This window comes from Cygnus olor, chromosome 7 (genome assembly GCF_009769625.2).
Source record: "Cygnus olor isolate bCygOlo1 chromosome 7, bCygOlo1.pri.v2, whole genome shotgun sequence".
In the NCBI taxonomy this organism is placed as follows: Eukaryota; Metazoa; Chordata; class Aves; order Anseriformes; family Anatidae; genus Cygnus; species Cygnus olor.
In genome coordinates this window covers 24,922,610-24,945,766 of record NC_049175.1, presented here as the reverse complement: position 1 = coordinate 24,945,766, position 23,157 = coordinate 24,922,610, and the positions used below count along the sequence as shown (strand labels likewise).

Sequence of the window (23,157 nt, the reverse complement as noted above, 5' to 3'; positions counted from 1 at the left end):
GGCAGGTTGCATGTGCACATGGGTGCAGGAACACAGAGAGGCTGAGGAGAGGAGCAGTCGCTGGGTGCCTGCTGCTCCTGGCTGCACAGCGCTCGCTGTAACGCAGCGCTGGCTGGAGGTGGCATCCCTGCCTGGCAAGTAATGAGCCAAGAAATTAGGAAGGAAGAGACATTCGGAGCTAAATTGATTTCACAGCCATCTCCTGCGGGCTGGTTCTTTGCCCCAGGGTAACTACAGGGCTGGCAGCAGTAACACAAAAAGGAGCAGGGTGATAATTTGGGCTCCTGGTACACTGGTGGGGAGGGACCCCTGCTCCTATTGGGAACAGTCACCACTGTGCCCCCCGGGTGGGTGGCAGGGTTGCCATGCATTTGCAGATCAATTGCACAACCCCACTTTATTAAGGGAGGAAAAGAAGTCCATTTTTTTTGCCCTTACATCAGCCCCGGAGCAGCTGACCATTCCATGCAGCAGTTTTCTAAAAACATTTTGCCTGAGGCAGACATTCAGGACAGAAAAAAAATCATTCCATGTAATTAAATAATTTGACAGTTATAAACAACTGCCAGTGGCTCCTAATGAGGTAACTCAGCACCTCCCACACCACAGGTGCTGGTGGCAAAGGCCTTTTTCCAGCAGAGCAAGCCTTGGGTGAAATGTCTGCTCCCCAGGTACCAGCTCAGTCCTGGGGCAGAACAGGCACCCCAAAGCATGCACAAAGCTGACTGCAACATCCTGCTGAGTTCGCCCTACTTGAAATGAACAACATGAATTTTGGTGCTGAAGTTATCCTCTTCCCTAAAGCGAGAAGGCTGTGATGGACTAAAAGAGCTTTCATCTATACAATGAGGATTTCCCATGCCTGTACCCTCCACCCTCTCTATCATCTCCAGTAAAAAGCCCATGCCTGCTATTTAATAGCCACAAAGGAATAGGGAAATGTGTCCTTATCCCTTTCCCAGTGCTCTGATGTGCTGTGCTGCTGGGTCAAAACCAAAGGGCTGTCCCATGTGGGCACACAAAGGGTGCACTGAGCAACAGCAGCTCCCAGTGTGGTCTTGGAGATCAGCTGCCAAGGAGCAGCTGCCTAACTCAGAGGACCGTGCCTGAGTCAAACGAGCAAGATGGATAATCAGATGTACTTGGTTTTGGAAATCATTTTGAACATTTGTCCATGTTTAGCAACTTACCTCCAGGGTTCTTTCTCTCTCACCCCAGGAAGCTCCTTTTGCAACAAATGGAGAAATATTCCCTCCTATGATTCAGTGACCCCATGTCTCAGCTCAGAGTTACTGGCAAGACCCCAGCTCACAGCAGAGGCATCTTTTATGGACCTCTGACATCCAGGCCAGGAGACTATTCTGGAAAAGTAAAATTTCCTTGTTGCTTGCAGTGCCCAGAGAATGCTTCCTACTCTTCTTATATCTTGTTGTCCTGAGTTGTAGGGACCTATTTAGTCTTTCCTTGTTTTTTGCCAGGAGAGCTGGAAAGACAAAATAATTTCTTTAAAGCAATTGTTCTACAGAAAGGGCACAGAACTTTCCCAACCCGTCAGCACATAAATGCAAGCCATTAAATGAGAAACCCAACAAACATTAAAGCACTTTGGAAGCTGGACAGGCTGCTTCCTGGCTAAAAAATCACCTGCAGAGTTCAGCGAGGGGTCCTGATGCCGTATGATGGCAAAATGCAAACAGTGGCTGATTAGCCACGGGTTTTTACTGCTGATGGATGCACTTTAACAATCAATTCCATTCGCCAGTCAAGGACAACACAAATATGATGGCTGGTGCAACTGTATTTCATTACACTAATTGTGCAAGTTGCTGTTTAGATTGGAGGAGACGACACGATGACCCTGTGAGTCAGCAGGCATTGCACACCGCTCTGCGTGCCCACGAGCATCTACATACGTGTACCCATCCCTCCCTATAGGCGTGATCCCACCGAGGCAGCCTGCCCCACAACAGGAGCAGGCATGGGCAGGAACCTCAGTGCTGGAGGCGAGTGTCCTGTGGTGGAGACGGGTCCTCTCACTCTCACCTCTGGAAATCTGCGCTGGGAAGAAACCTGAAAGGTGTTCAGATGAGAGCCAGAAAGAAAAGCAGTGTGGGATACAGCAGAATAGAACTGAGATAGCTCGTGGGATAGTGAGCTGTATTTATCCATAAAATAAACTTTTGAGAGGAAAGGAGGAATGGTCTTGGGGATAATTAAAATGGCCCATGACCAGAACATGATAACACAGTCCTGTGGGATAAATGAGCTCACTTGGAGCTTTCTCATGCTTTTTCCATGATAGCTGCTGTGATTGCACTGTGCTCTCTGACAGGGAATGAGAAGGAGCCCCTCCACAAACAACCTGCCCTGTGCAGCTCGTGCTGGCTGCAGGATTTCCAGTGCACACTGAGCCAAAATGCACATCCAGTGCCAACAATGCCTTTTCACTGGCAGGCAGAGCCACACACAGCAGCACAAGCAGAGGCTTTAGAAGCAAACATGAATTTTCCCTCCATAAAACCCTCTCTTACACAAAATGGCATCTTTTTTCATTCACCAGCTTTGTGACAAGCATCTTATATGGGAAATAAGAGCTGCCACAATGCAAAGGGCTCAGATGTGGAGGTAGGTGTGCCACAAATGCCTCCATGGTACAAAACCTTTGCCATGAGGTGCCATTCCAGGCTTGGAAAACTGTTAATCCTCACAGCCTCTAGACTGCAGGGATGGTCCTTTCAGCCCATTTTCATTTAGGGAAATCTGAGCTAGAGGTGATAGTGTGGGCTGAAAGCCAAGCGTGCACTCCCTGCCTCCTCCCTGCCCACTCAGGGCTGGGGATCTGCTCAGCCAAAAAGAAACAGGGAGGCAGAGGTTGCACAGATGAGCAAATTGGACTCTCCTGGTTTCTCCCAGATGATTAATTTCTTGATGGGGAAAGGACAGCTCCCAGGCATCTGCTGACAGCTCACCGCTGTGAGTGAGCAGCCCTGGGAAAGGAGGGAGGGACCAGTGCTACCGGAGGCTGTCACTGGCTGGCACATGGGACAGCCATGAAAATGAAAAACAGGGCAGAAAAAACAACCCCCAGAGGCCGTATCCATCTGACCACCTAGAAAAGCTACCAACCCAACAGTGAGAGACAGACCTGTGGAAACTGCGTGCCCTCTTCCATCCTCATCATCCCCCAAGGCAGCAGAAAGGGGGAGGAAAGGAGACAGACTGCTGGGCAGCCCAGGGACTTCCCAGGAGGAGAATTGGCCAAAAGAGCACGATGGATCGCTTCCGGATGATCTTCCAGTACTTCCAGTCCAGCTCGGAGTCTGTAATGAATGGAATCTGTGGGCTGCTAGCCCTGGCCAGTATAAAGATTTATACCTGCTTTGACTTCAGCTGCCCCTGTCTGCCCCGGTACAACATGGCCTACGGCTTGGGGATCCTGTTCGTGCCCCCCATTGCCTTCTTCCTCTGTGGCCTCATCCTCAACAGACAGTCCCTGGTGATGCTGGACGAGTGGAGGCGGCCGCAGGGGCGCAGGAGGAAGGACCTAGCTGTCATCAGGTGGGGTTTGCAGCGGGAAAGGCTTCCCCCCTCCCACCTCTCATTTATCCTGTCTCTCTCTGCATCTTTGATCCTCTCAGTCACTTTTTTTCCTCTGAACTCAGTTCCCAACACCTTACCCCACAAGCCCAGGCTCTGGGGCACTGTCAGCGCTTCCCAGGTGGCCACAGCAGGCAGAAAGGCAGCACCACGGCCCCATCCCCAGCAAAGGGGAGCAGGAACATCTTGAAACGAGCAGCTACATTTATGCTGCCACCCTGGGAAACTGCGGTGCTGCCTGCCTGTTTTGTGCACACATGGGTTTTCTCATGGGGCTTAAATGTGCAAAAAGATGAGGTGTTTAAATGTGCAGAAAGTGTGGCATTTCCATCACAGCTTTCCTTACCAACAGCACTGTGATTTCCCTCCCCTCACCTAAGTTATTACAGACTTACACTGGTAAAAGGGTGAGGAGAATCAGCTTCACCCTGTTGCAGACAAACCTTTACCCAGAGCACAGGTTGGCACAGAGCAGGGTGAGAAAGGTCTCTCAGAAAAGGATTTTCAAAGTAAGAAACAAAAAAAGCCCTGTTGTGCACTGGACCAGACCTCACTGGTGATCAGCCCCAGCAAAGAGACCCCAGAGCAGAAGAGAGAGTAGCTGGAGTGGTGTGGGGGAAAGTTGTGCATCTGCTCTGGGAGAGCTGCAGAGCCCAGACAGCCTGTGTCCATCAAGGCTCTGGGCAAGGAGAAGGCTCCCCACATACCTCCCCTCCCGCGTCTCCCTCCTGCTCCAGGTACATGTGCTCCTCCATCATACAGCGAGCTACGGTCGCCCCAGCCGTCTGGATCGTGGTCGCCCTCCTGGATGGCAAGTGCCTGATCTGCGCCTTCAGCAGCTCCGTGGATCCCGAGAAGTTCCCGGGCTTCACCAATGCCACCATAGACCAGGCACAGGAGCTGCTTGCCAAGGTGCCCTGCAAGGAGGACGAGCTGGTGGGGAACAGCATGTCCCGACGGGCCGTGTCCAGGTACCTGCGCTGCTGGTCCCAGGTGGGTCACTGCCAGCACAGCCCCATGTCCTTGAAATGCTCAGGGCAGGCATCCACTGATCCCACTCTCCTTTGATTCAGCATAGCCTCACCACGGTCCTGCTGCCTTGTGCCCCCAAATGTTGCTGCCCTCGGTGATGATCTTAGAGTCACCCAGATAAGGGAGAGCAAGGAAGGAAAGGACTTCTTAGTTAACTGAATTTTGTTTCTAGAAGAGCCAGCAACTTCTAAACCCAGGTAGTAAAAAGCAGGTTGTAAGGAATATTGGGGTCTCCTAAGGCCCTGTCTGTTCAGGGTCAGAAGACCCTTCTAACCTTGTAGGCAGGACCTGCTGCTTCAAGGACAGCGAAAGCTGAGAGAGATGAAAGTAGTTTGCTCAGGAACAATGAGAGAAAGACACCTGAAGCTGGTGTAGGTGGCAGGTGAATGTCCTGGAAATTAGTAGGTGCCATCAGGGGAGCACCAAAGTCCCCTTCATATGGGGCACTCCCATGCTCAAAGCAAACACTCCAGACCCACTTTGCAAAGAGTTGTTCTGCTGAGCTGCTGATGCACAGATAAATGTCATAAATCCACCTCCCCAGTACTCCCACCCTGAGTGCAGTTTGGGGTGCTGGATTGAAGGGACAGATTGGGGACAGTAGTCCAGATCTGCAGCCACACAGACTCCCTGTCTCAGTGATACAGCCTGTGCTGCTTTCGTGCTGTTGCTGATCCTGTTCCTCTGCTTATTTCTAATCATACAGGCCCTCGGCTGGAGCATTTTGTTGATGCTCATCATAGCAGCTTTCCTCGCCTGCTGGCTCAGGCCTTGCTTCAACCAGGCTGCCCTCCTGCAGACCCGTCACTGGAGCAACTACCTTGACATTGAGCAGAAGATTTTTGAGGAAACCTGCTGTGAGCACAGCCAGCTCTTTGCTCACAAATGCATCCTCCACTTCTTTGAAAGCATGCAGGAAGAGATCAGGCAGCACAACTTCGACTTGCCTAAGGAGGAAGAAGATCTTCTACGAGGCATCACACACCAGGATCAGGTGAACAAACTTCTGAAAACGTGGTATTATGAGAAACCTCCCTTGGATGTGAGCCAGGCAACCCAGAGACATCCCCTGGGCAGAGAGAGATCTCCTCCACCCTGGGCAGGCAGCCCCCATGTCCAGTCCAAATTCCCCCAACACACCAATGTGTAAAGGGGGTTTTGTCCCAAAGACACCAAAGCCTTATCTCTACCCAGAGCAGTGCATAGAAGATGGAAGACATGGACACCACTGTCATCCTCCAGAACCCCAAACCCAAAGGCTGGGCTCTGGGGCATCCAGCAAAACTGCCCAACTGAACTAGTGAGGCTCAGCTCCGACAATCCCAAGGTCCCAGACCCAGTCACCATTCATGACATTTCTTATCCAAGGGCTCTGCATAGCACTTGTCATCTCCGAGTTTGCAGCTGCTTACAGCTGTGATAAAACCCTTCTGGCTCGAGGAAGGATTTAACCGAGGCAGCAACACATGGATGCACACATGAACTGGCTGGAGCAACAGCTTCAGAGAGGTGTGAGCAGCTCCTGCCCCTTTCAGTGAAATCTGGTTGGGAGAGCCAGCATTGCTGACACCAAAATGAAACTGGCAACTTTTTTAGTACCACACCAATAGGTTTACTCAAAAGGCAAACCACCTCCTACATCTTCCCATCTGCTGAGAGCTCTGGCTGCCCCCAGCCCAGCTGCCAAGTTATTCAGCCTCACTCTAACAGCCCCTTGATACTTCCAAGCATTTTCAAAACAAAATATGGCAATATGCTGAAATTAAAGGAGCTGTAAAGAATTACCTGTGAATATTTTCAATTAAGTGTCCCTGGACTGAGCTGGGTTTGCAGAAGGAAAGGAGACAGAGGCTTTGATTCACATATCTGAAGCCATGGGAATGTGCTGGGGTTCAGGTGGCTGCTGCAAGCACCAGCACTGTGCCATGGGCAGGATGCAGCAACTCTGCCTGAGAAGCCTGAATCTGGATTTTAAACACTCCCCTGCTAGATTTTAGTACAAACCGACCTACCCAAAGGATAATTTCACTGAAAACAGACAAGGTGAAGGAAGTACTCAAACCCCTCAACATTAAACAACTGCAGAACCCAGGAACACTTACTTGCTAGCTTCTGAACTTGAGTCACTTCCAAACTACTTCACAGTGAAGTCATACCACCAGGGTTTTACTGTACTGAGAAGGCACCACCAACAAAGTTAGCTCATAGAGCCACTAAAACTGTTTCACAGAGATGGTAGAAAACATGAAGAAAAAGCAGCCTACTGGGGAACACTGAGTCCATTTCACCACAGTAGAAAAGCACCCCAGATAACCTGAGCCTCAAACTCTCCTAGGGAAGCAATTCCCCACAACTCCTCATGCTTCCTATATAGCAAAGGTCAAATGATCCACACCTGGCAGATTTCACTTAACAAGGACGGAGCCAAGAGACCTTGTGGAATAGGTTCATCTACCTGGCTTCAATGCTTTAAGGTCAATTTTTCCTTATCAGTAGTAGAAATAACCTGACAAGGGGTTTAGTGGTTAGAGTTGACCTAATTAATTAATACAAAAGGTGCACAAGGGTCATATTTCTGTTAGTCATTCTGAGAGGAAAATTGGTACAGAGCGTGTTAAAAATAAATAAATAATAATAATAATAAATAAAAGAAAAAAAATTATCTTAAAGGCAAAATTGCTATCATAGATTTTCATCTGTCTAGTCATGACAGATAAAGAATATAGCAATCAGAACTACTTTTCTTGACATTAATGTTATTTACATTTGCTTTTCTGAGATCTCTTCTTTACGCAGGACTTTTCAAAATCTAGCCCCATGACCTCTGACTACAGTATTTACTTCGGCTGCATAGAAACTATCATGTATAGATGCCAGGATCCGGATCCTCACTCACTATTCAGGTCAAGGACTGGGCTGAAAGTTTTGGCTTTAATTTGGTTACATGCCTACATTGCTGTTTTCTGGCAGGTCATGGGAAGAAGATTGGCTGGCTTGGGGGAGCTTATCTACACATGGCTTCTAGGCTGCAGCCAAAGTGTTCCTCTAGATCTGGAAGTTTGAAGCTGGTTGCAGTCTCCAAGCTCAGATACAACCACATATTAGTCTGGCCCAACTGATTTTGCAGCAGTGTGCCCTGGCAGCCAGGAGGGCCAACCGTATCCTGGGGTGCATCAAGCACGGCATCACTAGTCAGTCAAAGGAAGGGATTGTCCCACTCTACTCTGTGCTGGTGCGGCCTCACCTCAAGTACTGTGTGCAGTTCTGGGCACCACAGTACAAAAAGGACATTAAACTGTTGGAGAGTGTCCAGAGAAGGGCTACAAAGATGGTGAAGGGCCTAGAGGGGAAGAGGTATGAGGAGCGGCTGAGGTCACTGGGCCTGTTCAGCCTGGAGAAGAGGAGGCTGAGGGGAGACCTCATCGCAGCCTACAGCTTCCTCACAAGGGGGAGTGGAGGGGCAGGCGCCGACCTACTCTCCTTAATATCCAGTGATAGGACCCGTGGGAATTGTGTCAAGCTGAGGCAGGGGAGGTTTAGGCTGGACATCAGGAAGAGGTTCTTCACTGAGAGGGTGGTCGCACACTGGAACAGGCTCCCCAGGGAAGTAGTCACTGCACCAAGCCTGTTGGAGTTTAAGAAGCTTTTGGACTGTGCACTTAGTCACATGGTCAAAATTTTTGGGTAGATCAATCACTTCCTTATCTGCCTCTATCCAGAGTGTGTTGTAGATATTTAGTCTCAGCTGTGGAACAAGTTTGGCTGATATTGTTGCTTGGTGCATTAAACTTCTTACTGCAAACCCCGTGATACATTGCTCTCACTTCCCTCCGCTCCATTCCCCATCTGTCTACCCCATCAGAGCTTTTCTTATTTTCATAACAAAACCAGCTCTGGCTGGATCCCTGAGCTGCCCTGGATGAGCTCAGAGAACACAAAGCTCTCTCCACAAAACCTGTCCTCAGCCCCGCTCCTCGATGTCTGTTCCAGGAGTGATCCTGGGTGCCTCCACAATGCCCTTTCCTGAATGTGCTCACTCACACCAGCTTGTTGCAGGGTCCTTTTCTCCAGACCACCCCAGAAACACCCTAAGTTATGTGTGCAGCACCCACTGGGACTAGCACAAAAGTCTTCACATGCTCTTTACCTCCAGGGAGCTTTTTTTTTTTGTGTGTGTGTGTGTGCGCTTTCCAATCAGCATTGCACTTTGATTTTTAACTCTGGTTTACTATTACCAGACATAACCCTACAAATCTCAGCCTGAGATTTGGTTCAGACTCACCACTCCACACTAGTCAAATCAGCTATTTTCCTAACCCAGCTCAGACCAGAGGTCTGCAGCTCCTCTTTGCATGCTGCTTTCCATGTTCTCAGGTTTTAAATCATCCCAGAGTGGCTGCAAAATACAAAATGCAAAAAAAAAGGGCGTGAGGAACAGTTTGTTAGCTGTATCAGGAAGGAGAAAGGGAGAGGGTCATTCACAGGCTTCAGCAGCTCTTTATCTCTCAGGGCTGCCCTGAAGCCTAGCACACAGATACATCTGTCAGGGTCCCTCACCTATCAGGAGCCCATGAAACACCAGGGCTGACTGCAAGGACAACTTTCCCAATCTTTCACGGACTCTGTTTTGAATCCCACCAACTTGTTTGCTTCTGTGAGGACTGCCATCATTGTACACCAGACAGTCGCAGACCCTCATTCATCCTTAATGAAAGGCAGAGTTTTCCTGGAGATCAAAAACCTCTCTGCTTTTTAGAAGGTTGATTCATGCAGGCTTTGATGTGAACTGCCCTTCAAAAAGCCACTCAACAGGTGAACAGAGAAGCCAGCTTGAGCTCTTAGCTAGCGATACAATAAGCCTCATCTATTTTCATACAGCCAAATCTCTTTCCATTTGATGAGATCATGCAATTAACCTCTTCGCAGCAGGCAGAGCTAAGACCGACCAGGTGTTTTCAGCATGCTTTGTGCTCACCTCTGTGGTGGCCTCTCAGGGAGGATTTAGCATCATCTACCCTATCCCTGGCAAGGGGACACATCAGAAACTGCACTGACTAATGGTCAAAACACCTGGCTTGGCTTCCTGCCTCTGCTACTGACACCGTACAAAGCTGTGGGGAAAAGCATGGCTACTCAGAGTCTGAATATTTCCCCATTTTTTGGCCATCTTGAGAGAACAACCTAGTGCTTCAAGCTTCAAACTGCTTTGTGAAATGGGAATAGAGATGCAGGACAGCAGCAGCAACAAAATCCACTTCTTTCTGGGTTGTGCAGTGGGAGCTAAGCCTGACCCAACCACAGCTATCACATCTCATCTGTGCACTCAAGCCCTTCAGAAATGCTCATTGAAAGTTAGTGTAAAGAAGAAATTTAATGGAAAAAAAATTAATTTCAGAGCTCTGCTAGGCAGGGAGCACTTTCTGAGAAAGCAGGGGCAGCCTGGGTTTGCATGTCTTCACAGGACCAACCTGTGGAGCAGGGAATATCCTCTGTGCCCTGTCCCTGCAGCCCTCGTTCCTTTCTCTGCCTGTTTTTCTGCAGCCCCAGAGCCAGGAAACACACCGTGTGCCTCTGGATGACACCAGACCATGTGAGCCAGGGCTTGAAGGATACTTTAGCCAGCCCTGAGGGCAGAGGGTTGTGTAAACCAAGGAGCTGTAAGTGTCAGCTTAAAAGTCTGGCTGAAATGTGCAGGCCTGCAGGAGGGAGGGGAGCTGCTAAGAGTCTTTGACAGCACACACACTGCATCCCACAGCACCAAGAGCTTTATTCCTCCTTCCTCTGCCTTTCCTTTTCTCTTCCCTTCCCACTGCAAAATAAAACAGACAAAAGTAATTTCCCAGTGAAGCAGTGCAGGCACAGAGCAGGGCCTGGCAGACACAAGACACTTGCATTAGACAGCTCCTGGGGAGATGCAGACGTGGAGGGGGGAAGCTGTGGAGCCCCATTTTCCATACGTGCCAGCAGAGCAGAGGTGGGGCATCCTGCCTGCTGCAGGGAGGAGCACCCAGATGCCCCGCTACATTTGCAAACAGGATCACGGAGCCCTGCCAGCAACTCCCCTTCCTGCCAGGCCACAGATTGCTCAGGGCAGAGCACAGCTATGGCGGCACCTGCATCTGACAGCCAAGGAGACGGGTGACAAGAAGATAGCAGAAATGAGGATGTGGAGAACAGAGAGAGGTTTAGCAAACCAGAAACAACGCAGGCCCTATGGGCACAAAGAAGAGCAGGAGAAAGCAAACCCTGAAGTTGGGCAAGCAGCAAAATGAGCAGGAAAAAAAAAAAAGGTTGAGTTTTCTGCTTTAAATATTGGGGTTGTCAGAGCGTGTAGGTGAATAACTGAGACTTGCTGGCACCGAGTCTTTGCAGAGGGGGGCTGAAAGAATGAAGTAAAGCGAAGACGTGGCTTGGACCCTGGTGGGGGGAGGAATCACTTCAAGATGGACAAGTTTCGGATGATCTTCCAGTTCCTCCAGTCCAACCAGGAGTCCTTCATGAACGGCATCTGTGGGATCATGGCCCTCGCCAGCGCCCAGCTGTACTCAGCCTTCGACTTCAACTGCCCCTGCCTGCCACGCTACAACCTGGCCTATGGGCTGGGCGTCCTCCTGGTGCCCCCCCTCATCCTGTTCCTGCTGGGCTTCGTGCTGAACAACAACGTGTCCATGCTGGCGGAGGAGTGGAGGCGTCCCCGGGGCCGGCGGGGGAAGGATGCGGCCGTGCTGCGCTACATGTTCTGCTCCATGGCGCAGCGCGCCATGATTGCCCCAGCTGTCTGGGTGTCGGTGACGCTGCTGGATGGGAAGTGCATCACGTGCGCCTTCTGCACCGCGCTGCCCGTGGGGGCCCTGGGCAACGCCAGCCACCCCGGGCTCTCCCAGGGGGAGGTGAAGCGGGTCCTGGCCCGCATCCCCTGCAAGGAGATCTACGATGGGCAGGAGCTCGTCGCCAACGAAGTGGCCGTCAGGTACCTGCGGTGCATCTCGCAGGTAAGAGGCGTTGTGACCGTGCCCCCGCTGGTGGCTTAGGGTTAGGCACTGCCAACCTTAGCTTTTCCCTCGAGGGAGTCTCTCTGCTGAAATAAAGCTGCAGGAGGAGAGACGGGCAGTTTTGCGGGGGTATGACTTGTTCAGACTCAGCCCCATTCACACTGATAATTCGGTCCCTCCTCTTCCCTGTGCCAAGCTTACGGGTGCTCACAGCAGCCAGAGCTGCTTAGGGCAAGTTCAGAAGGGGTTGACGTGGTCATTAATCCATGGCTGTCACCCGCTCTCGTAACCCACCAGTCACCCGTGGTTGCTCTGGCTGCTTGTTATAACTTGTGCAAGCGACGGGCTGATAACCATCTATGCCGCTTTCTGCTTACTGTGAAACAGCTGGCATGTGTTTATTAACCACACCAGGGAGCAACAAATGAAGAAGTGCCACTAACTGCTTGTCCTGTGCTTAATTCTTCTCAAGCCCTGCCTCTGGCCACAGTTGGAGACAGGATGGTCCAACCCACTCTGACCACTCATCTTGCTTAAAAGCTCCTTTCTCTGCCCCCCTTAGGGAATATAGGAATTAATTACCCCCACTTTCAGAACAGAAATGGAGTCATGGGGTCTTCTTCCAGACAAGATTTCCCTGGGCAGACCCCAATTCCCAGCTGCCAGGAAGCTCTGGGTGCTGCGGCACAGGGGGTGCTGCCTGGACAGACCCCAGCCAGCTGGATGTTCAGGGCTGCACCTACAGCGGGGTCACCTCATGAGCCGTGAGCACACACTGGGGCTGGCTCTGCCCTCTTCTGTCCCTTTCTGTCACATCCCATTATCAGGGCAGCCCATTGCCACTGATCCCAGTGAGCACAAATGTCACAGAAGTCCAACAGCTTGGGAAAAGAATGTCTTTGTGGTCTGCCCATGATGGCTCTGGTCTCACCCCTCACCCCTGCAGGCCCTGGGCTGGTGCTTCATGCTGCTGATGACCACACTGGCTTTCTTGGTCAGATCCCTCCGGCCCTGCTTCACCCAAGCCGCCTTCCTGAAGAGCAGGTACTGGTCCCACTACATCGACATCGAGCGCAAGCTGTTCGACGAGACCTGCACCGAGCATGCCAGGAGCTTTGCCAAGGTCTGCATCCAGCAGTTCTTCCAGGGCATGAGCACGGACATGGAGACTGCTCACTGCCACCTGCCCAAAAAAAAACCCACAGATGATGGGGAAGCTTCCGAGAAGCTCTTGGGCATCACTGACCAGGGTACTATGAACACGGCCCTGAAAAGCTGGCACAGGTGTAAGCCCCCGTTGCACCTCCACCCAGATGCCCCCCCCCGCGGCAACGGCTGGGCTGGGGAAGGGCAGCCCCCACTGCAGCCCCCCCCACAGCCCCCGGCACCTCGGAAGGAAATGGCTGCCTACTACAGCCGGGTGTGAGCGGAGGCAGAGCCGCGCTTTCGGGAGAGGGGCTGCAAGGGGATGTGCACCCAAAGGGCAGTGCTGGCACCCAGGTGATCCCATCTGCTCCCCGCATGCAGCTCTATAGCCTGGGTAACAGGGGCAAGGAGCTTTGGGCTGCCCGAGGCTGTGATGGATAAGCCCTGGGGGTGCCAGTGGGCACGACGTGTTGTGTGTCCCATGTCACAGGTTTGTGTGGTGGCAGTTGCTGAGGTGGATGATGCCAGATGTGCAAAACTTCCCTACTTTTACCACGTGCACCTCCAACCCTGTGACAGAGCTGGAGCAGGGACAGCTCCTTGTGATGCTGGGCAGCATTCATGGGTTTGGGCACTATTAAAAATTCTCCCCTAGGGAATCAAGCTGGGGATGGCCCTCTCACGCTGAGACATGAAACCCCAGAAGTCTTCCCATTACCATCTCTATCTTACTACCCCCCCCAGACACACACACAGTTTCAATGCCATGAGAAACTTAAATAAATTTGATCCCAAAAATGAACTAGAAAAGGGGCGTCCCACACTGCATTACCCATGACAAGAACTGTGCAGTCAGGTGTCACGGGTACAATTCAAGCAGGGGGCTGCCAAGACAAGGAGAGCAGCTATCGCTCAGCAGCACAGAGGGTAGCTGCCAGGCTGACCCCATGCCATGGATTTTTGGCAGGACGGTCAGCCCATCCTTGTAGCTTTACCTGGATTCCCCCCCGGCACACAGACCGATGTTACAAACAGCCCGGATGTTTGTTTAAGGAGCTAGCAACAAATAAATAATTCAGGCTTGCCGTTCCAGCTCTGCGCTTAGGCACGAGGAGTCATAAAGGCTGTTTACAAAAGCCGTTGGGGTTTCTTTATTTGAATACAATGACAAGGACCTGAGGTGGCATGCGGAGGCTGGCAGCGAGCTGGCCGCGGCCTGTGGTGGAGCTGGGGTGGCCGCGTCAGCTGTGGGGAGGCAACACCATCCCTGTGCAACACTGGGTGGGCGCTCATTTCCCTAAAACCTGGAGGTCATGGGGCACAGGCCCTCAAGGTGACTATGGAAATCTCCGCTTTCCCTGATGGCCATGATTTCATTAGCAACGCGCAGGAAAAACCCTTTGCAAATACGAATTCCACCCCTGCCGCATCCCTTTCTAAACGCTCATCCCCTTGAAATTTTTCCTACTGCGTTCTTGTTCAAACCGACCCATTATGGCTCACCAGTTACTGAGGTGACAGTCTTGCACATAAACCTTAATTACTGGCGTGTTACTCTACAGAGGCTGTGGGGAGAGGAGAACAAAGGACAAAAATGACAATGAAATTCTCCGAGCCGCTCTGCGAGAGCAAGAACAAGCCCATAGTCAAGGCCAGGCTGAATCTGGCTGACTCCCAGAAGAAAGGAGCATGACACAGATTTATCATTAATCTTCACACCCCAAACTTTAATTAAGGCACCTGCCCAGAAATTAATAGGCACAAAACCTGATTTACAAAGCAAAGGAGATTAAAAGATAAAGGTGGTTTCCACTCCTATTATTTGCAGCTCAGCCCTGTTAATGGCTCACCCCGAAAGGCGTACTCCACATCCCACCACAGCAGTGATTAGAATATAGGGCTGGCAGCCTCCACGGCAGATCCATCGAGATACCAAGGAACTGGTGTGCGTTTGCAAAGAGAAGCTTTTGGAGTTTTAATCTAGATTTTGAAATCATAGCCCTGCCCCACACAGCAATTGGCAGAGTCCCCACAGAGCAGGCAGCACATCCCAGCACCACCGAGCTGCAAAAAACCCTCCTGGGGCTGGGCAGGCATTGAGGGGGCAGGTCTGGAGCCAAACCCATGTCTGGGGTAAGGAAGAGGACTCAGGCCAAAGATCACAGCTGGACTGCAGACATCAGGCTTGGCTCGGGTTTGCTCTAGGCAGAGGGGAACATGGGTGCTGCTGAAGGTTTTCCTGGGCTGAATACGTCCTCTGGGGAGGGCTGAGCTTAACCCTGAGGACATGGTGACAAGGACGCTGGGGAAAGAGAGTGGAGCCTCTGGCCTCTGCGACAGGCTGGAGCTGGAGGACAGACACCAAAGAGGAGGAAGAGATGCAAGGAGAAAGCGTAGCGTCCTCCACTGCCTTGCAGGCATCAGACTGCAGAGGAAGTGGAAAGCGGAAAAGCAGAGGGGGCAGGAATGCGCTGTGCTTGCCAAATTGTGGGCTGCACCCAGCCCCCCATCCCGTCCCGGCTTGCCCCGGACCCAAACCACAGCACTGCATGGCAGCCATCACTCCCCTCTGCTCGCCCCACGAGAGCGGGTCCGTCCCGAGCAGCAGGAAACGAAACCCGATGGAGCTCGTGATGCCGGTTTCCTGCTTCTCCCGAAAACCCAGCCGGACTGGCATCTTCCCCGCTGGCTCAGCCGGCTCTCAGGCACGAAAGCAGCAGTTCCTGTCCCTTCGCCTGGGACCAAGGGCTTCTTCTCCCGTGCTGCCCCTGACTGCTTAGCTCGAGTCCTTCCCTTGGTACCGGTGGGTCCCTCCAGCATCCCCTGGGGAGCATGAGGGTCACATCCAGCCCCCAGGCTGGGGGCTTTGGTGTTTCCCCTTCATGCTCCAGCAAGGCGTCCGTCGCTCCCGTCCTCCAGACAGAGCCGGTTCCCTCCATGGCCAGCCTCTGCACAGCTGTATGGTAGATCTGGAAAAGGACGATGTGATTTTTCCAGTGACTCATTCTCAGTCTTTCCTTTCCATTTTTTTTTTCTTTTTAAAGGCACATCCTCAGCCTTGCACCCAGCAGAAGGCAAGTGCCTGCTCATTGCCCCACCCAAGCACAGGGCCCGAGAACAACCCCCGCCCTCCTCCCAAAAGCTGACAGCCGAGGGCACATTGCAGACTGAAAAAGGAAGCTGCCGAACTCGAACACTGTTTTTACCCACTTTCACTTTGTCCATCAGCCTGGCCAAAGCTGGACACCCCTGCTGCACAGCCCCCCTCTCTGCTAGGAAAGCCCTGCACCCGGAGCCCGCGCGAAAACCACATGAGTTGCTGAGAAAGCTCCAGAACTGATTTCAACAGCTTTCCAAGTAAGTGACTTCATTTTCTACTTGCTTTTCATGGATGCTTCAGAAAGACTAACACAGACTTCTAAACAATGATCTGCTGAAAACAACTTTTCCCTTCCAATCCTACCCCACCCTCTCCTAGCCAGGTAGCTTAAGCCAAAATCAAAGGAAGGAAGCCCCCACACCCCCCCAAAAAACAACATAACTTTGCCAGCTCCTCTTATTTTTGCTTTGCCTGATGCCAGACTCTGGCAGGGAGGTTGCAAGGCCTTGTTTATCAGCAGTGGTTGCTTCTCTCCCTAATGACAGGGCTTTGAACCCTATGCACCAGTGCAAGTTTGTAGGTTTGGTGCCCTGCTGCAAAGGCTGCACGCCATGAAGCATGGCAGCCCGAGCTGGCAGCCAGAGCTGCAGGCCTGATGTGCCGTCACGTGGCTGCAGTTTTTGGCTGGTCTGGCTCCTTTAACGCAGGAGTTTTGCATATGGAAAGCTGGGAAGATGCAGGAAGAAATTAAGGGCCTTGGCTTCTTATGTTTGAGCTGTGTGATAGCATGGCTTTAAGGGGATTGCTGGGGGTTAGACAGAGCAGGGAAACCAGGCCAAATTTCTGGCTCACTTCCCCTTTGCTTCCCTGTGGAGGAACCAAGCAAAACAGGCTTTGGGGGGGGAGGGGGTAGAAGACGCACTAGAGCACAAAATGGATTTAAAGCACAATGCCTGTGCAAGCATTGTAAAAGAGACTATGGCAAACCTTTGTCTTGTCTGCACCAATGCCCCCATAGCCTTTTCTCTGTGGGTGGGGCTGGCCCAGGGCCGCCTTGCCCTGTGCACATTGTGGGGGAGATGCTTCATCAGGGGAGATTTCAGTGTAGCTGCGCTGTGCGTGGGTCAGGGCTCTCCAGGAGCTCTCTGCAAGGATGTGCACTGATGCTGCCACTGGAGGCTGTTAAGCACCCAGGTCCTTCCTGCCTCCAGCAAGCCACGGTGGCAGCAGTTCCACTTAAGTCCAAGGGTGAGGGCTTTCCCAGCAAGCGAGGTGCTTGAGGCTTCCTGCGATAAAACCACACAAGGGTGCAGCGTAGATACAAAGTAAACCAAGAAATTAAACACAGTTTGCAAGACTTGGTTACCCCAGGACAGGAGGAGTGGGCATCACTACACAGCTCAGATGCACTCCCCACTTATTTTCCTGTCCTTCAAAAAATAAATAAATAAAAATCAGGGCATGTACTTTCCCAGACTTGATCCTCACTCAGCACCAGTCCTACCCTGTATAACCAGTGTTGTACTGAGAGAAATGCTGGAGGAAGACACACAGCACAGTGCATTGCTGGCACCAAGGTGCCAAGGGACAACTGAAGGCTGGTGGAAAGAGGCAGAGCCAGGCCTGTAGGCCAGAAGGACACGTACAGTTATGTCAGCCAACTGTGGGAGAGAAATATCATCCTACCACACCCAGTACTAGCAACAACTCCTAGGTAATTGTAGGCCAAGCTCTATCTGCATGTGATGTTTGCATCTTGGATCATCATGATAAGATTCGCTTTCCCAGAAAGTAACATCCTTTGCTGGCACCAGCAGTGCCCTCAGCACCCCCTTGCCCCGTTGTTGAGTCTCACACTAGGGGAATAGGGCTGCAGTAGCTTGGGGCTGCCACTCACACACACCCTGTCACTCACAGGGCAGCAGGACACCATCCTCCAGTGGGGTCTCAGTCCCAAGCTGCTTCCTCCCCCCTCCCCTTCTCCTGCCTCATCCTCCCACACCCCATCTCCCTGCACCCAAACCTGCCAGACAAACTAACAGCACCCAGAGGGCCCACCTCCTGTTGCCTCCCTGACGTACCTTAGGCTATTACTAACTACTGACTCATCACATTTAAGGAGGGGGGGCAAATCCCACAGTGCTCACAAGGCATGCTGTGTGTGTGCCTGGGCTAGATTGTGAGTCAGGGGCAGTGCTGGTGCCACATCCCAGCCCCAGTGGTCTGGTCCAGTTTCCCCAGTAACACAGCATCCTCCTTCGTTGCAGGCTTGGGAGATCAAGCGTCCAGTGCCAACACCACTGATAAATCACTTCTGTGGGAGGTGACTAAAGCCAAAGAAGGAAAGACGACGAATGTGCAAACAGCAGGGGAAGAAACAACTGTCCCCTTGCTAAGTCTTTGCTGCAGAAACATTTTTAGAGAATTTAGTGGGAAAGAGTCTGAGTTTTCCCTTGTTTCTTAGGCTGAATCCCTCTTCAACCCATTTTGAAGTATCCCTGATATCAGCAGCCAGCTCCAGGGGTTGGGACACCAGCTGGAAGGAACAGCAGTGAAGGTGTTGTGCTCCCAGAACGCTCCTTGCATGTCAGCAGGCCCAAGGCCACTTCACCCCGCATTGTCGTGCCCCTTGGTGCTGGGACGTGGGCCAGCACGACCCCCCGCTGCAGCAGGCACCTCCTCTCATCCCCCAGCCCCAGGCCAAGATGGCCGCCCTCGTTGCTGAAAACTTCCGCTTCCTCTCCTTGTTCTTCAAGAGCAAAGATGTGATGATCTTCAACGGCCTGGTGGCCCTGGGCACAGTGGGTAGCGAGGAGCTCTTCTCAGTCGTTGCCTTCAACTGCCCCTGCTCCCCAGCCCGTAACTACATCTACGGGCTGGCTGCCATCGGTGTCCCAGCTCTGGCACTCTTCCTCATCGGTGTCATCTGGAACAACCACACCTGGAACCTAGTGGCTGAGTGCCACAAACGTGGCACCAAGAATTTCTCCACTGCTGCTACTTTTCTCCTCTTTGGCTCCATCATGGGCCGGGCAGCCGTGGCACCCGTCACCTGGTCAGTCATCTCGCTGCTGCGTGGGGAGGCTTACATCTGCGCCCTCAGCGAGTTTGTCAGGCCATCCTCCCTGGACAAGTTCCCAGCTGAGTACGGAGCTGAGGTGCTAGCAAGGTTCCCCTGTAAAGACATACCATCGAACCTCACCAAGTTCAGGGACGAGGTGACACGGAGGCTGAGATACGAGTCCCAGGTAGGCATGCTGGGGAGAGAGCTGCATGGAGCAGGTAAGACTGCCTTGATACATCCTAACACAGCTTCTCTATTCTCAGCTCTTTGGCTGGCTGCTCATCGGGATCGTCGCGGTCCTGGTTTTCCTCACCAAGTGCCTGAAGCACTGCTGTTCACCACTGAGCTACCGGCAGGAGGCCTACTGGGCCCAGTACCGTGCCAACGAGGACAAGCTCTTCCGCCGCACAGCTGAAGTCCACTCCAGGATCCTGGCAGCCAATAACGTGAAGCATTTCTTTGGTTTTGTGGCGCTGGACAAGGAGGAGAAGGAGTTGGTGCAGGAGTTCCCAGTGGAGGGTGTCCAGCCAAGCCCCCAGTGGAACGCCATCACAGGTGTCTACATCTACCGGGAGAACAAGGGCTTCCCCCTCTACAGCCGGCTCCACAAATGGGCCAAAGGGGTGGAAGGGAACGGGCCAACCCCAGAGGGCCATGAAATGCTCTTTTTGGCTTCTTAAGACAGACAGGCACTGGGAGCAGTTCCCCAGACTGCCTGGCAGGCCTATCAGTATCGGTGTGCAGCTGATGGATTCACTGGGAATATTGCTCCCAGCAGGATTACTTTTCTCAGAAGGTAAAAAGGGATCAACAGCCTCAAGGTAGAGGCCGATAAGCAATAGAGAAAACTCAGGAACCCCTCCCTCGGAGACAACCATCTTGCCAATGATCCCAGAGATACAAGGGGAGCAAACAGCAGGTGCACCACCTTACCTCCAGGCTGGTGGTGAGTCCTGCTGTCTAATCACCAGCAGAAACGTCAGGGAGCAAGAGGTGGGACCATTTCTAACTGTGACTACTGCAGTCCCACCCATCTTACCCCCAACCCCAGCAGGGCTAGCCCTAGCCTTCCCACACACCCACCTTCTTACGCCATTCTGCAGTGCCTGTTATACAGGAAGGTCATGGAGTACTTTACAGACTGCACAGAGCAGGGCAAGAGGGAAGCAGTGGGTAAATACCTGTGGCAGCAGAGATGCAATAACAGCTGGGAAGGAGTGGGTCAGTAATACAGCAGCACACCAAATAATCAAGAGACTAAGGCAGGAGGAATCACCAATATTCCTGGTATTCAGAAAGACACTCTGTAATTACATAGCTGAAATTTGGGTAGGACTCCAAACTCTTTGTCCTTATTGAAGTGCCTAGCAATCTCTAATGAGCCCAAAGGGTCGCAGCCACGAGTTTATAACTCTGGAAGATGGCACCATCAGCAGAATAGCTTTCAGGTAAGCTGGCTGGGTAGAGGAGCAGTACTCACAGTGAATCACAGCACTGTCTGCAGTTCATCGCATTGCTCATCCATCACTGGATGAGAGTCCTGCTTGTTTGTGTTGATGAGTTGCAGCAAGACCCCAGCCAGAATTAGTTATATACATATAATTATATATATACACACACATACACGCACACTGAGTAATTATACTTAGCTGTATTAAATCGAGCATCTTTCTTCCAAGGAAAAGGGGCAAGAAACTTGCCAGACGAAATACATTACATGCACTCACCTGCTGCATTGACAACACAGCCCTGCGGTGACAGGAGACAGTGGGAATGGGATGAAGAAGGCACGGCCTTCTCCCTACTCTTCCACCACTGAACTTCCTTAAACTCCTTTCACCGCTTTAAATGGTCCCTGCAGCAGACTCTCTTTTAGGGACTCAGCTCTACTGAGAGAGAGGTACCAAAGAGGTATAAAATTACTGCCATTGCTGTGATGTAGTGCTGACTTCGGCCTACAGGCTATTCTTATGGTACTGCCGTCCCTTTTCACCCCGTACACCTAACACTTAAGAAGTGGCAGGACAATGGAGTTTGGTTTTCCTACTTGGACTGTTCCATTATAGATACAACTTCCGTTTACACTATGCCTTTTACTGAAAAGCCTTGAACTGTTCAAAAACACAACTCAAACCCGCTGAACTCAGAGGGGCTTACGCGCAAAGAGATTTGAAATAAACTATTAAATTCTTTTTCATTGCCTTCTGATTTTTTTTTTCCTCAGAGGGGCACAAAAGGCATATTTTAATATTCTCTTTGAACCCAAAGACTGGGTATTTTTTCTTTCTGTTAAACATTCACATCTCTTCTAGTTTCTAGATAGAAACACCGCTTTTTAGTTTTTCCTGTATTAAGTAGTGCAGATTTTGTATGTCAGAACACACAATTGCAGCAAGGAAAACATATTTAGAAACCTGTTTACAAATATGTCCCCTTGCAAGAAATAGCTGGGAGGTATTCCCTCACTGAAAGGAAGGGCTATGCCTCTTAATGGATGATGCATCCCAGGACCCCTGCTCAGCTTCTCCACATTTGCCTTGCATTTGTGGGAATACCCAGCTCCCAACTGCACCATCAACTAATCTGCAGGAACGATCATATGCAAGTTAAACAAAACTGCATTAACTTGAGATGAAAGAGTTAATTTGCATTTCTCCTCATTGGCCCTCAGGTGTAAACATGCATACACGCATGCCACCCCCACACACAGGTCAGAAGATGCAAGGTAACTTGCTGAAACAGTAGCATATGTCTATTCCTCTTCATTTACTTCTCCTACTTCCCTTTATGATAGTCCTGGTTGTTCCTTTGAACCATCTCCACTGCCACTTCCTCCTCCTCCCCCCTCCCTCCTTTGAAGGAAAGGGACAAGACATATAATGCTTGTAAAATAATTTGTTTATCCTAAGAACACAGCATAAGCACAGCCCAGCCTTTGCTCTGCTTGCTTTTCTCTCCTCACCATTAACTCCAGCTGCTTTCCATGTGCTGGGATGGGCCAGAGCCTTATCCATTTTCCCTCCCTCTTCTTGGTGAGGCTGGGCAGCTGACAGTGAGGAGTAGAACAAGTCCCTGCAGTCAGAAATACTTGTTTGCAATTGTAAGGATTTTTTCCTCCCTTCTTCTAGAATCCTGAGCAGTTCCTGATAACATAATCCTGGGCTTCTGGCCCACCCGCACCCTCATGAATATCCCTGCCAAGGCAGTCACTCATTCTCCCCCAGTGACAACACTAACGTGAGGTCAGCACAAGGAAGAAAGTACTGAAGGAGGAAAGGAATCAGGGCAAGAGCTACCAATTTGTGGGAAAGACTGAGAGCAAAGGAAGGGGCGGGGAGCATAGACTTGATTAGCTTCCACAAAAAATATTCCAAGTAGGATATTAAACCTGCACAGCTTTTTACCACAGTGCAAGCAACCAGAATACCAAGAGGGAAGTTGAGCTGCCTGTCTTCCTGCATGCCATATCACACAACCTGTGAGCTCGCACACTCTCTGCTCTTCTTGCACAGGCTGACAGCCATGCCTACAGGTTGTCAGCTAGGGCATACTTCCCAACAGCAAGCTGTGTTTAAACTGGGCTCCTCCAGTACACAGAATTACACAAAGGTCTTTCATTTATCCTGCTGACAACTGTAGAGACAATAATAGCCCCAGTAATCATAAAGTAATAATACCTCAAAGGGATCTCGGTTTCTACTGCAACGCTTATTTACGTGTTCTGTTATGTAACTAATTCATGTACACACAAAAAAAAAATACCAGCACTGCAGCTGTGCTGTTAATAAAAGAAAAGCAGCAGCTGCTAACTAGATGTTGCAAGCAAGCAGACTCCTCCTCCAGAAGGGCATTGAGCATGAGAATATGTACAGTACCCCGCTCTCCCTGGAGGTAAGCAGTAAAATAACTTGTTTCTAGATCCCAGTGGATTTGGGAATGAAATAAATGCATAATCATTCAGCCTTGCCAACAATGGGCATTCAGAGATGTAGAAGGGTTTGATCCTGGATAACTCTGGTTTTGAGTTCAGAGTACCTACAATGAGTAAGACTCTTCAAGTTTGGTCTTTTGAATTTGGGCACCCACTTGCTAGCATTTGCATTGGATAATCACCTTCTTGCATACCCTGCTTTTCCCCTCACCTTCAGTTCTCCATCTATAAATTATGTGGATAATCACATACCCATCTTACCGGAGAGTTACAAGATCAAGGATAAAGGCACCAA

General features: G+C 51.1%; 3 protein-coding genes and 2 long non-coding RNA genes across 6 annotated transcripts; 3 read left to right on the top strand and 2 right to left on the bottom strand.

The window, feature by feature from the left end:
• Positions 1-1,114: 1,114 nt before the first annotated feature.
• Positions 1,115-6,975, bottom strand: LOC121073476. Of its 2 annotated transcripts, none has more exons than XR_005821739.1 (4): positions 6,894-6,975; positions 6,732-6,803; positions 4,305-4,514; positions 1,115-1,483 (listed from the first exon to the last, which is right to left on the bottom strand). It is a non-coding gene; the product is annotated as an uncharacterized LOC121073476 (long non-coding RNA). The 2 variants fall into 2 exon arrangements; XR_005821738.1 differs by lacking the exon at positions 1,115-1,483 and adding an exon at positions 3,134-3,320.
• On the top strand, positions 2,073-6,366 carry CALHM3 (calcium homeostasis modulator 3). Its single transcript, XM_040564377.1, has 3 exons — positions 2,073-3,558; positions 4,335-4,590; positions 5,336-6,366. The coding sequence occupies exons 1-3, from the start codon at positions 3,272-3,274 to the stop codon at positions 5,777-5,779; spliced, it is 987 nt and encodes a 328-aa protein (XP_040420311.1). The 5' UTR covers positions 2,073-3,271; the 3' UTR covers positions 5,780-6,366.
• A 3,608-nt stretch (positions 6,976-10,583) lies between the features above and the next one.
• CALHM1 (calcium homeostasis modulator 1) lies at positions 10,584-13,900 on the top strand. Its single transcript, XM_040564403.1, has 2 exons — positions 10,584-11,621; positions 12,568-13,900. The coding sequence occupies exons 1-2, from the start codon at positions 11,073-11,075 to the stop codon at positions 13,045-13,047; spliced, it is 1,029 nt and encodes a 342-aa protein (XP_040420337.1). The 5' UTR covers positions 10,584-11,072; the 3' UTR covers positions 13,048-13,900.
• On the bottom strand, positions 12,507-14,400 carry LOC121073498. The gene is made up of 2 exons (XR_005821749.1): positions 14,271-14,400; positions 12,507-12,804 (listed from the first exon to the last, which is right to left on the bottom strand). It is a non-coding gene; the product is annotated as an uncharacterized LOC121073498 (long non-coding RNA).
• Positions 14,401-18,568: 4,168 nt separating this feature from the next.
• On the top strand, positions 18,569-21,128 carry CALHM2 (calcium homeostasis modulator family member 2). Its single transcript, XM_040564406.1, has 2 exons — positions 18,569-19,115; positions 19,195-21,128. Exons 1-2 carry the CDS (start codon positions 18,573-18,575, stop codon positions 19,609-19,611), a joined length of 960 nt encoding a protein of 319 aa, XP_040420340.1. The 5' UTR covers positions 18,569-18,572; the 3' UTR covers positions 19,612-21,128.
• Positions 21,129-23,157: the final 2,029 nt, after the last annotated feature.

Bases quoted from the DNA above. Each gene is read 5' to 3' on its own strand.
- CALHM3 (XM_040564377.1), top strand. From the start codon at position 3,272: ATGGATCGCTTCCGGATGATCTTCCAGTACTTCCAGTCCAGCTCGGAG. The intron at 3,559-4,334 runs GTGGGGTTTGCA...CTCCTGCTCCAG, and splicing joins AAGGACCTAGCTGTCATCAG to GTACATGTGCTCCTCCATCA. The intron at 4,591-5,335 runs GTGGGTCACTGC...CTAATCATACAG, and splicing joins ACCTGCGCTGCTGGTCCCAG to GCCCTCGGCTGGAGCATTTT.
- CALHM1 (XM_040564403.1), top strand. From the start codon at position 11,073: ATGGACAAGTTTCGGATGATCTTCCAGTTCCTCCAGTCCAACCAGGAG. The intron at 11,622-12,567 runs GTAAGAGGCGTT...TCACCCCTGCAG, and splicing joins ACCTGCGGTGCATCTCGCAG to GCCCTGGGCTGGTGCTTCAT.
- CALHM2 (XM_040564406.1), top strand. From the start codon at position 18,573: ATGGCCGCCCTCGTTGCTGAAAACTTCCGCTTCCTCTCCTTGTTCTTC. The intron at 19,116-19,194 runs GTAGGCATGCTG...CTCTATTCTCAG, and splicing joins GGCTGAGATACGAGTCCCAG to CTCTTTGGCTGGCTGCTCAT.